At 39.3% G+C, this 17,562-nt stretch overlaps 2 protein-coding genes across 7 annotated transcripts; both read right to left on the bottom strand.

The window, feature by feature from the left end:
- Nucleotides 1-11: 11 nt before the first annotated feature.
- Nucleotides 12-9,329, bottom strand: fam118b (family with sequence similarity 118 member B). Of its 4 annotated transcripts, none has more exons than XM_061281731.1 (7): nt 8,833-9,328; nt 8,490-8,579; nt 7,566-7,818; nt 4,179-4,406; nt 3,356-3,484; nt 2,109-2,406; nt 12-818 (listed from the first exon to the last, which is right to left on the bottom strand). In XM_061281731.1, exons 2-7 carry the CDS (start codon nt 8,570-8,572, stop codon nt 811-813), a joined length of 999 nt encoding a protein of 332 aa, XP_061137715.1. In that variant the 5' UTR covers nt 8,573-8,579; nt 8,833-9,328; the 3' UTR covers nt 12-810. The 4 variants fall into 4 exon arrangements, with proteins under 4 accessions (XP_061137715.1, XP_061137714.1, XP_061137713.1 ...); XM_061281730.1 differs by having other exon boundaries at nt 12-750; XM_061281729.1 differs by lacking the exon at nt 12-818 and having other exon boundaries at nt 897-2,406; nt 9,096-9,329.
- A 1,157-nt stretch (nt 9,330-10,486) lies between these two features.
- On the bottom strand, nt 10,487-17,144 carry ilvbl (ilvB (bacterial acetolactate synthase)-like). 3 transcript variants are annotated; one of them, XM_061281686.1, is made up of 15 exons: nt 17,102-17,144; nt 16,582-16,637; nt 16,002-16,203; nt 15,105-15,232; nt 14,760-15,010; nt 14,352-14,451; nt 14,076-14,173; nt 13,847-13,983; nt 13,361-13,495; nt 12,610-12,724; nt 12,347-12,516; nt 12,177-12,247; nt 12,019-12,090; nt 11,725-11,830; nt 10,487-11,644 (listed from the first exon to the last, which is right to left on the bottom strand). In XM_061281686.1, exons 1-15 carry the CDS (start codon nt 17,115-17,117, stop codon nt 11,466-11,468), a joined length of 1,836 nt encoding a protein of 611 aa, XP_061137670.1. In that variant the 5' UTR covers nt 17,118-17,144; the 3' UTR covers nt 10,487-11,465. The 3 variants fall into 3 exon arrangements, with proteins under 3 accessions (XP_061137670.1, XP_061137671.1, XP_061137669.1); XM_061281687.1 differs by lacking the exon at nt 17,102-17,144 and adding an exon at nt 16,881-16,978; XM_061281685.1 differs by lacking the exon at nt 17,102-17,144 and having other exon boundaries at nt 16,582-17,003.
- Nucleotides 17,145-17,562: the final 418 nt, after the last annotated feature.

Below are 17,562 nucleotides of genomic sequence, written 5' to 3'. Positions count from 1 at the left end.
AACACCTTAAATGGGATACCAAAAGCTTTATTTTGAAAATAGCACTTATAAATACTATGTCACAAATACACGTGAGTAGTTCCAAATACAAAAGACTTACAAAGAACAAGTCTGCACAGGAGTGGCAAGTTTCTACTTTAGTTTTAACACCTTGCAAAAAAAAAAAAGGAACATAGTTATTGGAATTGTCTATGACGTACAAACATTTCTACCAGTTTGTATGCAGTACAGTGTAAATGGAAAACAAATTGCCCTGTTCTTGTGTGGTACGTGTGGCAGATGCCAATTCTGTTGAATGTATGGACCTCGTCACGTGCATGTTTGCGCATATAGAGCAAGTAAGATTCCCTTCCCACACCAGCCAATGTGATGCATATACATCTTTTGGTGTGTCCCAAACTTCAATTCAACTTCCCTTTTAAATAACAATGTAAAGAAAAGGACATATATAGGCCAGCCACAATGTTAAGGCAATCAGCTACTACACTTGCAGAAGACTGAAATGCAAAACATCAATGACAATGGTCTGTGGCACAGACAAAAAAAAAAAATCAAAGAATTTCAGTAAAGTTGTTGATGAAGCCAGCTTTCTGAAAGTATGAGAACATCAGCAGTTCCTTTGACCTTGAAGGAGCAAAACGAGTTTTGGCTTTCTCACCCTCACATAGGGAGAGATCAGTCTCTTGTTTGCTGCAGTGGGAATCTAGTATGTGGCCGCAGCTTGACGTCAGCGAGAAGAAGCAATCAGTCCTAACCATGAAGGAGGTATTTGTGAGTGTTAAAGCCGTTCCGCTGCACCCACCCCCCATTTTAAAACCCTGAAAATACAGATAGAAATATTGTACAGTAAATACATGTAGGCACATCACTGAAGTCAGTAATCAAAAACTAAAAAGTGGAATCACCAGTCCTTAATTTGTTTGTAGAGAAATACAAAAGTCACACCATCAGACATGACACCATGTGCAAAAGTTAGCAAAGTGAGCCATACAATTACTCAATGAAAATTCATTTTACCATGCAGATGCTTGATTGACCAAGAAAATTCCCCCAAAACAAAATCAGTACAGTAAAATGTGTCTGCCAGGCGTTTTTAAAACTAGTCGTATGACCAATTGTATTAATTTGTTTATCTACAGCGATCCCTCGCCACTTTGTGCTTTATCTTTCGCGAATGCGCTACTTTGCGGGTTTATACGTGATGGGAGAAAAACGTTTAAATAGCACGGGCCGTGCCTCTGAGCAATGTGCGTCACTGTGGACTGAGTTCAAGCACAGGTGGAGGCAGCACTGACCGGTGCAGAAGGAGCTGGGACATAGGAAAATATCACATGTTTGCTCTTTTATTTACTGTAAAGGTACAACACATGTACAGAACAGTGTGGGAATATTTATTAAGGGAATAAGAAAGGTTTATGTAGCGTAAAAGCATTGGGGAGGGTTCAAAAATCTTTAAAACTATGGACTGGACCACAATGCAACAGGAGATTCACTTTGGTTTCACTATGCATGATTGCGAAAATAAGAAGCGCCCTGGCTGGAAACTGAAGATTTTAGTCTGGGTTTACACGTCATGCTTAACTGACAGCTCAGATTTTTGTGCTTATTAGTAATTACCTAAATTTAGCCTGGATAGTAAAAACCCTTGGCAGAACTTCTGTTGAATTGATAGGGGATACACATACAGTAGTATAGGTACCGTATTTTCCGCACTATAAGGCGCACCGGATTATAATACGCACCTTCAATGAATGGCCCATTTTAAAAGTTTGTCCATATATATACTAAGGCACACCGGATTATAAAGCGCATAGATCAATAACTCAACGTTGCTCAAACGTTAATATCACACAACATACAAAATAAACACGTAAAGCTTACTTTAATAAATTAGTCCTCATCCACAAATCCATATGGGTCCATATATAAAGTGCACCGGATTATAAGGCGCACTGTCGGCTTTTGAGAAAATTGGAGGTTTTTAGGTGCGCCTTATAGTGCGGAAAATACGGTATGCCTTTGCCCTAAACCAATTGTGATGTCACGCAAAAGTTTGCTAATTTCTATCCATCAAACCAGATATGAACACTGTACGGTCTGTACCTTACCCCAGTCATTTGTTGAAACCTCTCGAAAGCAGATCTCGTTGGCCAGCCGCTCTAGGTACTCAGGCAGGTCCGAGTACTCGTCCCCGTACGAAATGACCTTGATGCCCTTGTCCAACATGTTGTCGCGTAGCTTCTTGAACTCCCCCACATCTTCGCGCCGCACAAGCATGAAGTGCTCCAGGTCAGACTTGTGTTTGACCGCCTCCAAGAACAACGCCTGGAAGGTCGTGTCATCGACGGTACGACCGCAGCCCAGGAAAACAAACGATTTGGTCTCGTACAGCTTCTGAATCTCACGCTGTGGAATCCGGTGAGAATATAGGCTATGTGTTACTATTAGTCATTTTGTACGTAGCACACACACACTACCGTTCAAAAGTTTGGGGTCACTTAGAAATATCTTTATTTTGAAAATCAGAGCAGTACGCAGAAATTAGGGTGATGTGCAGATAATTACAGTTACATCCGGCAGTAAGATGTCGCAGTGAGCTAGCCTACGTTCACACTGCCCATTTGAGGTTTATAGTCAAATCTTATCTTATTTTGTTCCCATTTACATTACTAAAACAGATATGGCGTCGAATGTAAACAGTACGCCTCCTCGATGTCACACGCATGCGTAAAAACCATGTGATGTTACACGCATGCGTAAAAAGCACAAATCGAATGACACAGCTAAAAGACGTCATGCGGCAATGTTCACCAAAGTTAATATGATCCAGCGTGTCGGGGCTCGTCTATGCGGCAGTGTTCACCAAAGTTAATATGATCCAGCGTGTCGGGGCTCGTCTTTTTATCACCTTGTATTGACAGATGAGCGATGCGGGAGGAAATAAGAACATTTTGTGCAAATCTTTTGAACAGTCTGCATTTTTGAATTACTACTATTTCGGTTTACAATATCTAGTAGGTCAAGTGGCCAAATCTAGTCTAATCTTTCTTTTAATATTATTTTCTACCTCAAACCCATAGTTTGGTGAAATATTTTGCACTGTATAAGAAATGCACATAAAATGTATTATTATGATTATTATTTTATATAACTCTACCCAAGGACAAAGAGAATACTGATGGGGATTATTTTATAATCACAATATTTCACTTTTTTGATCCTGCAAATCATTTCCTTCAAATATTCGTACTTCACATGCTCTTGGAAAATCAACGTGGAATCAATTGCTGTCCACGGAATCAAATGTCTGTGATGGCCAAAATCATTGTAGAAAATAGGGTATCCTCACACTCACCATAACCTCAGTGTTCCTTAGCACATTCTGGTAGCCGGCGGGGTGCAGCACAATACCACACGGGTTGGTGTAAACACCATGGATGTGTAGAACACTTAACCTCCGCTTTTCCTGAGCCCACTCCAAAACCTACACACAAATACACATGGAGAAGAACACACACGTAACAGCCCACTGCACACCATCCTGTTCTGACTGGGTAAGGGAGGGTGTAACAGTAAGAGGATATTACGGCCCTGATGGAGACATGACATAAATACCACGACTGAGAGGCACAATGGTATGCCTCCATCAGGACAGTTCTTTGTTTGTATTTTATGAGATCATTATTTTAAATACCTGAAGGGAGCACTAATAATAAAAAATTAAAAAGATAGCACAATTTAATTGCGCAAAAGTATACTTTTGCTTTAGGCAGTTTTAACCCGAGAGCAAATAGAGCCCAATAATGTCAAACTAGATTCAATCATCGCCCAACTGTTCCAAACAGAAGGCTGTTTCAGGTGTGATCATTATCTGCTGCGCCAATATTGACCCATGAGGAACTTTACTAGAAGGCTGTAACAGTAACTAAAAGGAGAAGATAAAAACATGTTGAACTACTGTAGATTTGTAATTTCCAAATTAAGAAATCACATCACTTTGGTATTTCTAGGTTGTTATTTTCTCAACTGTCTGAGTCAGGCTGACTAATCATGTCTGCTCACGTTCATGCTCCAGTGACCTTTGCTCTTTTTTTCTTTTCAAATTGCTGACTGGCTTAAACTACTGCCGGCTAGGCCGTTCAATCAATACCTCAGTATAAGCAAACAGGAACATTTACCTTTTTCTCGTCAGTCAGATCCAAAGACTCCAGCTTGGTGCCTTGGTGGGCCGCGTAGATCTCCAACAAGTTGTCGAAGTTGGTGGTGAGGACCAGCGAGCCACTCTCCATCAACTGCAGCACGGAGCGCAGAAGATGTTTCCCGGCATGCTCCATCTTACACTCCAAATCATCAAACACTTCATACAGGCAGTCCTTGAAGAATGTGGACCGCACATTGCCTGTTCTCTGAAACCAAACCATGACACAATGTTTACAAGCATGTTTAAAAAGAAAAAGTGACTTAATTAGGATTAAAATAACACCAATACGTACAAATGGAATAAATCAAACCAGATGGATGGATAGAAGTTTTACTTTCCATGACTAATTTATTCCATTTTAATCTTACATGACAATGAAGAATGGAGCGCTCCCAAAAACATGACCACCCATACATCTTAAAACCAAGTAGGAAACTAATTGGATTAAACTTGAGTTCAAGGTGTTCCTTATCTCATCATGTGACCTAAATCAAGATCGCATCAAGTGCCTTAAAATACATTTGCAATGCATTTGTCTACACAGGTTGGAGCCATTACAGCAAGAATATTTCAAGGGCCCTTTTTTTTGCAGCCTGTAATCAACGCATAAAAGATGGAGGGTTGTAAATCTGAATTAAAAGCTAAAAATAGTGAGCCTTTGTGCATTGCTGTAGCGACCAAGGTGATTCGGGCACAGGGAGACGCTCAGCTCTGGGAGATGGACTTGCCATGATTACTGAACTAATGGGCTAAACAGCTTGATTTCTTTCCACAGGAAGAAAGCCATTATACACATCTAGTGTCTATGGCAGCCAAGTCCATCACCGTGTCCTAAGGCCATCAGAGGAATTGAGCAAACACCAAATAAAGTGCAAGTAAACAAGTCCAGTTCTTAAACCAACAGAGAATTAACCGGTTTCACCAGGACTTGCTTTATAGTCGGTGCAGAGTTTTGCCAAAATGTAGAGATGATATCTTGGTCTTAGAGTTGAGGAATTCCAATGATGTTACAAAAGACACACCCTTAGCTCTATGCAGTCAAAATTAGAGCTGCTTCTAATTATGAAGAGGTTTAAAGAGATTGTTAGGATGACACATTATGATTTGAGGGCCATAGAAAATATTATTGTAAAAGAAAATTGACTTCTTCCTTAAGTACAATGTTTGTCCGTGAGCCTTTATTTTTCCAGCACCTGAAACTGCACACTATGTAAATCCCATGTAGTAGTAGGTCAAACTGCCGCGTTAGTGGATTTTTCAGGATATTAGCATTCTTACAGAGTTCTTTCAAAAATCCAAATTGGCATCATGATAACAGTCCGAGAGAGAGGTAGAGTACATTTTCCATCCACACGATGTTGTCAAAACAATTGCTGTTCACACAGACTGGCAAAAAAGAGGTCGTTTATGATAAATTATAATGCATTTATATGCGCACCAATAAAACAATCTTCTAAATCCCAAAAAGTATCAGCGTAACCAGGCGGGAGGAGGGAGGACAAATGTTTGTAGAAATGAGACTATTGTTCCTTGTTGACATCATTTTCTGGAGAATGCAACTCAGATGTGACAAAACAACCATCATCAGCTCAACTATTATCGTCACCACATATGTCCACTTTATACTTTATGTTTGAAGTGAGATTGTATTACAGACCAAGATGATAAAAACTCTTAGGATTGGAATTCATTTTAGAAGCCTTATTTTGCAAATACGAGCATGCTAGGTGTTGGACTGATGCGTTAACTATATGCAAAGTTACGAGTTTGAATTATTTGGATGTTTTTCTGACAGCAACCGGTCTGCACCGCAGGGAGAGGGTGGTGAAAAGATCATGGCTGTTAAAGCTCTGAAGTGTTGTTTGCTCCCTTTGGGACAGCAGGCTGAGGGGCTGACGCAAAGTGCGTTTTATCAGTGTCAAAAGTGCAATGAGACATGACTAACACAGGAGGCAAATGCTATCAGGACCCCCCCATCTGCCGGCAATTCCTCAAGCGCAGACTGGTCCAAAAAGTAATATGGATGTGTCGCTTTTGTCTATTTTTTATTGGAATTAATTAAGGTGTGTGTGTGTGTGTGGGGGGGGGGGGGGGGGGGTCTTTTTTGTGTGTGTTTTTGCAATGCCACAATTAGAATTTGGGAGCAGACATAAATGTCAATGCAAAGCACTCCTCTCAAGTACAATACTTTTATTTTGGAATAGCTTAAGCAATTTTAATTCAATTTTATTCATAAGTCATTTGTTGCTGTCAACATGAATACCACATCAGGATTTAAAAGGCAATGCAAGCTTTTATGTCAGTAGTTATCACTAAAGGTTTGAAGTGTGAAGTTAGTAAAACAGGTTTCTCAAAGCATAACAAAAGTTAATAGTGGATTAACTACTTTCGACTGACCTTGATCGTATCGTCTTTCCATGTGATGTCAACTTGATATTTTATAAATGTAATCATGCCGTTATACCCAGTCACCAATTCCATGCACAAATGGTGGCTACTGATTTCAAGGAAAATTACGTCAAACTTCAAAATTCGAAGGGCCTCAAGGTTATAACATTTGTAAAAGGTCAAAAACTACTGTTCACAAGACAGACAAAAATGTGGCAAGTCCAATCAATAAATACATCATGGGTTAAGTCAGGCAAATTTTTCTCTCTCCACAAATGAGTTTCACTTTTCTTTGACTTGTGTGATTTTGTTGTTGTTGAATGAGAAGAGAATTGGCAACTTATGCCATTTAAACATGGAACTAAAGCAACGTCAATAATAAAACAACAGAATGCATCGCTGTTAACTGTTGAATGTGTCGAAACTCAAACTCCCTCTGAATGTTTGCCACCAGATTAGAGATCAATTACAGTAGTTTGAATGGAGGTCAACTTCTTTACACCTTTAAAAACTCTACAGACGATGTTAGCATTTGAAGTTAAGCACTGTATGATAAAAGATAAAGTTGAACTATTTGCCAAGTACAAATAAACAAGTACAAAAGGTAGAGGGCAGCCAGACCCTTTATGTCACATTAAGTTCCATTTATGGCTCTATGGATTAAATGCAATTTTTCGACCTTTCCGTGACTGGTACCACAGAAGAAAATACATTAATACAATAAAAGAACAATTTTGAAACACTCAGCAAACATCAACCGTGATGATGGTTTGAAGTTTTTATTTTAGTTGAAGTACAAACTAGTACTTCCTCTGTGGTTTGCATATTTTCTGTATCTATTTGAACATTTGCATTATCTGGATTTTCACAATTAATATCACACAATCCATGAAAACAGAAACTAATAGTTATCTTGAAGTTAGGACAGCAGTTTGGAAAGGACAAGCAAAGAGTAATGATAAAAACGGCGCCTTACCGGGGAAAGTTTCTGAATTAGGTCATGAGCCACGTGCACCAAATTTTTATCTTCCTGCATGTGCTTTTGGAAACGTCGGCTCTCCTCTTCTTCTAGCAAGTCAAAGTCATTGGCGGCATCCAGCAAGGCTTGTATGAGACCTTTCCAGGAGCGGAGAGCTGGGACTTGAGGAGCCACGGCGGAGCTTATCCCGGTGCCGATCACCAAGACAAGCTCCGGGGCATGCTTTGTCTTAAGGCTGGGCAGCAGCTTCCTTTTGGGCACACAGATATTATGCATACTATAAAACAGGGCTTCCCCGAATCACGCATCTGAATATGTTCGCTGTGTCAGCAAGAACTAGTTACAAATTGTATACTGCAATTCAGATTGCAGAATCTTGTGGCATAACATATAAACTTTAACATTTTACCTGTTGACATACCTTTCCAAATGGACAGGGTACTCTAACATTGGCTTTTTTTTTTACTAATGAGACAAATTAGATGCAAGTCGCACCCCCTACAAGTACAGAAAACAAGCCGACTCCACACAGGAGGCCCTGAGACAATATTTGAAGCCAGAACCTCAGAAAGTTATGGGCAATATTTGCACTGCACTAGTTTACTGGGCTGCATTATTTTCATTAGATCTTTTTTTTTTTTTTTAGGCTATAATATTATTTTGTGGGAAATTCTGCATGGGCCTGCTAAGATGACTAAAACCTTTAATATTGTTTCGTTATTTTGTTGCAGTGTCACAAAACGGGGAATTCTGAGACATAATATAATTCAGATCCAGGACTGGTGTCACAAACATTATAGTCCAAATCCAAACTACTAACGTTGAAGGGAGAAGGTTCCAGCATATGAATTGTTCTCAGCCAGGAATTGTCCGATGCTCAAGGCACTTATTTGTGTTTTTTCAGCCATGTCATGTGCTTACCTAGGCTTCTTTCCATTTGAATCTGCATCCTGTGAGTCAGCTGCAGTTCGTTTCTCAGTTTTCACCGCTACTACAGAGGCCATTCAGCACCTGGAGCCATACGAAACAAACACTTGCAACTTTTCATTTTACCTCACTCACCAGTGGCTGGCATTATTAAACAGTGGGAGAAAAAAAAATACACATCTCAGTCATGCTACAAACAGGAAGTTCAGCGCGCATCTTTAATAACCAAAGACTGAGTCACTGTCAAACGCATGTAGCTTGAGCCATTCTAGGTAAAAGATAAGTATAGAAATGTATTTTTTTTGTCAATGCTCTCATTTACATGAACACGACTCACCTTTATCTCTGCAGGGAGTAGACGCCCAATGTTTGAAAGTCTACTCACGGAGAAGTCGTTATAATTCCAGCTCAGTGAGTAACAGTCGTTCTACTGCTTGCAATCTGGGTTGATGTTATTTTTTTAAATTGAAAAAGTCCACGTCGTCAAGGATTTGTAACACGAAGTAACAGGCAAAACCGAGGTTTCAAAATGATAGACTCGAGCTAACTTGACTGTGTGTGATATTCCAAAACAACTGTTGCTGTAGCTGTCTTTCTAACCTTGTTTCGAGGCAATCATCTCGGGTTAACTTGTCATGCTGGAGTTTAAAGGCAGCCTTCGTAAACGGCATACAAATGTATCGAGATCAATTGTGCACGACGCGGAGGCTCAACTTTTGTCTAATGTTGAAGTTTGTGTCGCGTGAGAGCCGAGAGAAGGAGAGGAGGTTGAAGTCACCGCCTGTGGCGAGCCTGCTGCTTGTTTTATGACGCCTTCACGTGCTGCTCGGACAACAAAGTGTCTGGTTTTCTGTCTCGTGTCAGAAAGAGGTTGTACATATCGACAGGACAGGTGGCTTCAGTGATACACCCACTTTATATAAATAAATACTGTTTATTGCATCTCCTCTGGAAACTGGTTATGTAAATAGCACTATGCACATTTTATGTATTTATTCCACCTCTCTTTGCCTGTAAGTCACTCGTGTCAAACTCAAGGCCCGGGGGCCAGATACGACCCGCCACATCATTTTATGTGGCCCGCGAAGACAAATTGTGCATCAAATTCGTGTCATTACTAGAATTGCAAATTGTCTTCACTCTTAATAATGTCTTTTTTTTAAGTATTTGACCAGTTTTTACTTGTCCGATTTGAAAGTGAGTTATTTGTCAGTTTGTTTTGTAGCTTTTACTGTATATAATATGCGGTGCTCATACATTTATTTGGGTTGACAGTCATAATGGCCCTCCGAAAGAAGCTGTGACGACAATGCGGCCCGCGAAGAAAATTAGTTTGACACCCCTGCTTTAAGTGATTTTATATAATGGCATTGGTGCATTTTTAATCACGTTGAAAAACAACTGACCATTTTCAAGACTTTCTAGAATGGAGAATATCATATTTTCCTGCTGTCGCACACACTTGTAGTTTGCCTGCGACCCCAAATTTTGTTTACTTATTAATCAAATCTTATTAAATGAATCAAATAGTGGTGGTATTCATGGTCTGATTGTGACGCAACTGAGCCATTCTCACAATTTTCCATCAATACTGACGGAAGGCAAATAAATCCCTTTCCAAATAAGTCCTTTTACCCCCTCGTCTGCTACAGCGGCTTCTAGGGTCACGTGTCGTATGACTAACATCAAGCAATGGGTGCAAGGGAAGGCCCAGTCAACGACTTGAAATCACATCCATTACAAACATGGCCCCGTGTATTAAAATAAACCAGGGGGATTGTTTTGGCAAATATAAAATTAGACAAAATAATTCACCAAACACTCAGCAAACTTATATTGCTCCCTTTACCCATCAATGTGGGAACTCCGGAGGTGCACTTTATGATGATGCTCGCGAAATCCGACACTAGATAAGTACAAGAGAATAGATGGATGATTCTGCAAAATGATGCCAATATTTTTTACATTATTAAAAAAAAGAAGAGTTCAGCTTGTCTTTATTCATCACCAGTTTAATAGATAATTAACTTTAGCATACTTTCTATAGAACCCTGACAAAATCTCTTCTCACAGCAATGAACAACATACATTTGCCTTGTGAGCAAATCATTTACATTTATAGTGCAATACATACTGTATGATTGTAAAGCAGGAGTGGGCAAGAATATTTCATCTGGCCTGCTAGACAGTCAACTAAAACCTCAGAGAAAGTGCTCTAAAACTCCTAAAACACTTGATCCTCAAATGCTCACAATCGGTTGCATCGTATTTTTTCAAATATTTAGTATGGTCTTTGGAGGACAAACAGAAATGCACCCTGAGATGGCAAAGGTTCCCTACCCCGGCTGAAAATGACATCATTTGTGCATATTATTACTACGATATATTAAATAATCTATTCTACAATATACTCTATTCATACTATTATATTTGAACTTACAAAAGGCATATACTTGAAAGCATTCTCTTTTTTTCCCCAAATGATTCAGTCTCTTGAGAATACTCCACACTTTCAAATGATAAAGTATCAATGTTTCATTCATAACAGGATTAAAGGCATTTGGGTTGCATCTAATTACTAATCCATGAAATTATTTCCAATCTGTGTGTGATTAACAAATGCTTTTTTACATTAAAGACAACATCAAAGTAATCCCTTAAGCAAAATTTATCACTGACGTCAGGCGGATTACTCATACACATGTGGACTCCCATACCAGTTTTTAAAAAAAACAAAAGGGGAAACTACCAGATTGTGACCAAGGAAATTCCAGCCTGGCGTCAGCATTATTTTACGAGTGTCTTTTATTGAAATGCAACAATTATGGTTTGGGCACTCAAGTAACCCTAGAAGCAGAACATGTTAAACTGTATTATTAAGGCGTTTTGATTCATTTGATTCCACACTGTTTATAATAATAGTAAAATAATCCATTGGTACCGGTTGAATATCCTCCGAGCATATTAACATTATACAGAGATAGAGCCCTCTCTAAAGTTGGTTTTGCCTATCAGGACATTGAGAAGTGTTGCTTTGCCCATCTGGCTCTCCTTTCGCGCCTCCCTGATGATGTCCCTGAGCTGCTCCTCATCCTTGCGCCTTATAAGGTAGCCTTTACCGCCATAGCCATCGGCCACGGTGTGATAATCTGTAAACAGGGAGGTGAATTACAGTGTAATCCACAACGACGCGCAAAATAGAAGCTCTCATTGTAATCCAAGAATGTACCTGTAAATGCCAGGCCACATGCCACGTTGCTGCCTAAAATGGGAACCTGTTCTCTGGAAATCTGACTCCAACATGCATCATTTCCCACAACAGCAATAACCGGTGTCTGATAAAGAGAAAATATATTTTCTGCAGATTGCCGTTATTGTACATTTTCGGTAATCAAGGTTTTGCTGACGCCAGTTGTGAGTTTCTTTCGGAAATATGACAATTGACTGCAAAGTTTCTACCATATTCTAGTTTCCTAGATTTCCTACAACAGTTATCGTCGACATACGATTGTAATGAATGTACCTTATGTCGAGTAAACGTGTCAAACTCAGCGACACTGTATCCTAGGGAACCATCGCCGTAGACAATCCAGACCTAAAACACACAGGGGGTCATATTTCATTCATGAAGCATCACAAGCAGATGGATCCCTTTCATAAAAGCTTGAGTCAGCACATTACCTCTGATTCAGGCCGGCACAGTTTTGCACCTAGCGCAAACCCTCCTCCTACTCCCAGCGTCCCAAAGGCCCCTGTTGAGAATCAGTATTCTCAAAATTTACATTTCATGTCAACGGCAATCCCTACTGAGTTTTTTGATGTCATGTAAAGTCAAGATAGAAAGAATGGACCTGGGTCGAGCCAGCGCAGTGGTCCCCGTGGCCTCAAGATGTAAGCAGCGCTTCCTACGAAATCACCGCCATCCGCGACAATGATACTGTCTTCTGACATCTCCTCATCCAACATGTGAAGAACTTTTAAGGGGTTCAGGTGATGCTCAGTCTTCTCATTGGCTTTAGCCCTTAAAATGAAAAAGACAATGAGTATGCTTGCTTATATTATTATGAACACACGCTGTAGAGTGGCTGCAAGGCATTTTGCAAGGCCTCCTTACTTATTAACGTTTTCTTTGGTCACATCTCCTGCTTTGAGGCTCTGAGGCCATTCTTCCGGACAGCGGTGGCTCTTGAGGCCTTTGTGAAGCCGTACTAAAAACGAACCAGCGTCACCTATAATAGACACACCATTTTAGAAATTAACTGTTGAAATGTAGTTTTCAGTTCTGTTAGATCACAACTGAGACCCTATACCAGTAATAAAATGAGTTAAAGCAATATACAATAGAACCCCTGAGGCAAAAAAAGTAATTGCAATAATATGTTCTATTTACCCTCACTCCTAAACACTGTCTTGTGGTTAATGCCTCATTCATGGAATAAGAATTAGGCCATTTTCCATCATGTCAGGAGGCTAAACTAAAACTGAGGCCAAAGTACTCCCTGGCTCACATGACCAAACCCAGAAAAACAGGTGAGCTGAGATGTTTGCAACACAATTGTGTTGCAATTATGTATGTATCAGTCGGCAGCAGGAGGCGGTGCTGCATTCAACGTCACCCTCCTGAGATAGTTGAAAATGAGTGAATTCATTCATCAGAATACCATTTCTAGACTATTAGGGGCGATTATGTTATTGTAATGATTCTTTTTTTCCAACTGAGTTCCCCTTTAAAAGTCAACTCATGCTCAGGAATTGCCCTTTGAATTCTATTACACATCCTTTTACATATGTAAAAAAAAAAAAAAAAAATCCTAACACGGTTGTGAAACAAAATGCTAGTGACAAAAATGACGGTATGAACACACCTTGAATTGCTACAGTTGGTCTCCAGAACATATCAGAGTTTTTGAGCAGCTGCACTCTGTCTCTGTTGACAGCAATGATCTTACTGCGTCTGTTCAGAACTTTGCCATAGCCCAGACGGAAGTCGCATACTGTTCCTGCAAAACAAATCAAGCAATTAACTTCTTTTTTTTTCCTTCACAACACTGCACCTCCTTTCATATCTTCCATCCTTTCCATTCCTGAATACACAAGATAGCCACATACATCGCACGTTTTCAAGATAACAAGGCAAGCGTAATCTTGTCTGACTAATCGAACCTTGTTGTTAGGCTCTATAGCAAAGATCAAGGTCCAAATAAATAAGACTCATCATCTGTTTTTTGTTTTAGTGTTATTTTCTCATCCCACCAATAGAAATACTTGAATTTGAGAAACAGCCAAAAAAAATAAAAATAAAAAAAGAAGAAATATTATTTCTACAGTAAATACTACATTCAATGTCTGACCTGCGAGAAGAACAACATCGGCCTCCTTCAGAGCATCTCGTCTGTTTTGCCGAATATGGATTGGGCTATCTTTTCCCAACATGCCTCGGGACATGCCTCCAAGGAAACAAGGAATGCCAAGGGCCTCCAAAGCGCTCCTGTAATACCATCAAATTTATTACAATAGATGATACGTCTAATTTACTTTTATGGCGTACACAGAGTACTTAAAATAATACATTGGCTTCACCTGAGCTCATCAACTGGCGTTGGTGGTAGCGTGGCTTGGCTTCCAAGGAGGATAACAGGTTTCTTGGCTCGGCTCACCAGTTCAATGCACTTTTGTACCTATGTGCATATTATAAATGTTATATATCTATATATATATCCAACCATCCATTTTCTACACTGCCTTTCCCCCCCCACACACACACACACACACACAAACACACACACATATATATTGCATTCTATGACATCAGTAGGTTAAACACACACATAAACACACTGTTAATTATTGGTGTACCTGATCATCTGTGGCTTGTGGAATGTCAACTGGTAAAGGTGAAAGATCTCTTCTCTCCCAGGCACCAGCAAAGATGTTCATGAGGTGGTTGTTAAGGTACCTAGTTAAAATAAATAAGTTTAATGAAGTTTAATACTTCACATACAGTCCATAGAATTCATTTGATTTATAAATAAGTACAGTGGAGACCCGCATACTAGGTAGGTACCACCTATTGGCAGATTTTCTTTTTTTTTGTACAATATTTTTCAAAACTATTGCAAACTATATACATTTTTGGGGCGTTTACGCTTGGATGGACAACCCATTAATGGCACTGAAATTAATAATATATGAATTATAATAATTTAATATAATTATATAATATATATAAAATATATTTTTTATAACATGATGAAAAAAACATACCAGGAGACAATTTTGCCCATCAGACCTTTGGGAGGGTTTTTAACAGCAAACTCTCTGGACACCAGATGGAACGGGTACAAAGTGTCGATGGGGAATTCTATGAAAACAGGCCCAGGTGTTCCAGACTGGGCAACAGCCAACGCTTTTCTGACAACTGGCACAATTTCTCGGACTGTTCTGATGGAGGCACAAAACTTGCACAGAGGCTTGAAAAGTGACATTTGGTCGATGTCTTGCAGTGCCCCTCGGCCCTGGAGCCACAACAAATGGCAGAAAAACATTGGTTGTGGAATTTTAGAGCAAGTAGGAACACTCAATTTGTAACAAGATAGTAATTTATTGTACCTGCAAAATTGTACCAGCAGCCCCTCCCATGAGCAACAAGGGTGACTCTGCCATTTGAGCATTCTTCACTGCTGTCACGGTGTTGGTAAGACCTGGGCCAGCAGTCACTGCAGCTACACCAACGGTACCTAATAGAAAGGCAGTCAGGAAAAGGGCACATCATTAGATACAACATGTGCTTTAACTGCATATTTTCAGCTTTAATTTGAGGGTATGTATATTCAAATCCGTTGACCGGTGTATAGGGTTGGACATCGCCTTAAGGATTCCGATGCTGTACCTTGTTTTGATTCTGATTCCAAATGATTAGGTTGTTTTAGGGGGCGGGGTAAAAAATATGTTTGCATGGTTTAAATTTAGGGGTGTACAAACTGATCGTTCATTTTGCTAACCGCTCTGTCACCATATCCTCTAGAACTTGTTTTTCATTCATTCACTATTTTGGCTCCGATTCGATTGTGCAGTTGTACCTAATGTTATGGCAGTCAAATAAAATAATAAAAAAGAAAAAGAAAATAATTACCTTTCTTAAGAGGATTGCAAACATGATTGTGGTTTGCATATTTGATGAGTCAATGTATTTATTTTGTGCATGCACAAGGATAGGATTTGGGTTGTCAAAATAAAGACAATATGTTTTGTTGTACACCAGGTATAAATAGTCAAAACACCCCAGATCTATTTTTTTTCTGATTCATTAATTGGAGTGCTTTTATTGAACTGGCACAAACTTTATTTGGTGTTATTGGGAAGCAGAACACGACTTTTAATCTGAGTAGTTAATTTTGAACACAGCCTACCAAACACAAGAGGGAGCAGGAGCACATCATCTCATTGCCAACCAACCACATTGCCAAATATTCTTTGTAATAGCCATATCTTTTGAGATGAATGCACCTGAAAGCCGTGCCACGGCATCAGCTGCAAAAACAGCCGTGGCCTCGTGCCTGGTGTCCACAATCCGGATGCCCACTTTCTCACAGGCCACCAGGATGGGCGAGATATGTCCACCAACCAGAGTGAAGACAAACTTGATTCCATGGGAGCGCAGAACATCTGCCACACTTTCGCCGCCATGTCGAGGGCTTTTTATCTCAGTCTGTGGGATGTCAAAAAGGATGAGTTTTGAAAATCTGGGTTAACTGATGTTAAGACATAATATTAACAAGTAAGGTCCTAAATAGTCACCTGTCAAATATGATTTTTTTTTTTCACGAAACACCCACATTATTGATGCTCATGGTGTGCTTTGTGCAACATGCCAGGGTGTGATGTTTACCTTTGTGTTAAGAAGCATACAAAGTGTAAGGTTACGTGTGCCTGTGCTATATATTTCATGTATCATGCTTCAAAGGTAATGATAGTTAGGATGAAAACATAATGTCAAATAATTTGCTCCACTCACGTGGCTCTCAACAGTGTGTAGAATATACCGTGATCAACTCAAAATTCATTTTATAGGTTCATGAACGCTCACCTTGTGGAACAACTGGTACAGCAAGCCAAGTTTGTAGGCAGCAAACACAAGCCCACCTACAGCAAAACATCCAAGACATCCAAGACTGGTTTCAAATAACTCCATAGTAGAAAGAAAGAGAGAAATGATGGTAGAATACAATTAAGTTAAATTTAACAAACAAAACATTAAAGTTCAATTGCTGATCAATGCAGCAGGCTAGGCTAAGTTGCTCAGGAGTCGCTGCAAACAAGTGTGACACGCTCAAGGTCGTGATTTTCTAAAGCATTCAATTGTCGAGTTGGCGAATATGACATTACTTGATTGGAACGGTTAAAACAGTGCAGTGGATTCCTCTAATGACAACTATGTCGACCCTGACAGCCATTTACACATTTTGATAACGCTAGCTAGACGTACGGGTTGGATATCTACTTTCAAAATAAATTTATTATAATGAACATCATGCTACATGCTATGCATTCAAGCCAATTGTCACCAGTGTAAAAAGCATTTTGTAGAACTATACAAGTTCTGTTACCTCCCCCCCCAAACATTTCCTATCTATTCCAATCACAGAGAAAAATATGCTTTTAATTTGAAAGACTACAAAACGCATTCCGTTCTAGGCAGTCAATGACTGGCTGCTGCATTATGATTGGTTGCTGCACAACTGTGCCGAAAACAGATTGTTTTTATTTTCTATAATTATATGATACAAAAACAGAACGATATTCCTATTTCAGCTGGATAGCGTAGGGTGTGTCCCACCTGGATAGGTGTTCCCCTGTTGCTTGAAAGGGGGCATACAGCATCACATGTAATAATAATAATAATAATAATAATAATAATAATAATAATAATAATAATAATAATAATAATAATAATAATAATAATAATAATAATAATAATAATAATAATAATAATAATAATAATAATAATAATAATAATAATAATAATAATAATAATTCAATTCCACAATTCCGATTGCTTTTTTCTTAT

This window comes from Syngnathus typhle, linkage group LG6 (genome assembly GCF_033458585.1).
Source record: "Syngnathus typhle isolate RoL2023-S1 ecotype Sweden linkage group LG6, RoL_Styp_1.0, whole genome shotgun sequence".
In the NCBI taxonomy this organism is placed as follows: Eukaryota; Metazoa; Chordata; class Actinopteri; order Syngnathiformes; family Syngnathidae; genus Syngnathus; species Syngnathus typhle.
The sequence above is the reverse complement of the archived record's forward strand: the minus strand, read 5'-3'. Positions and strand labels throughout refer to the sequence as shown.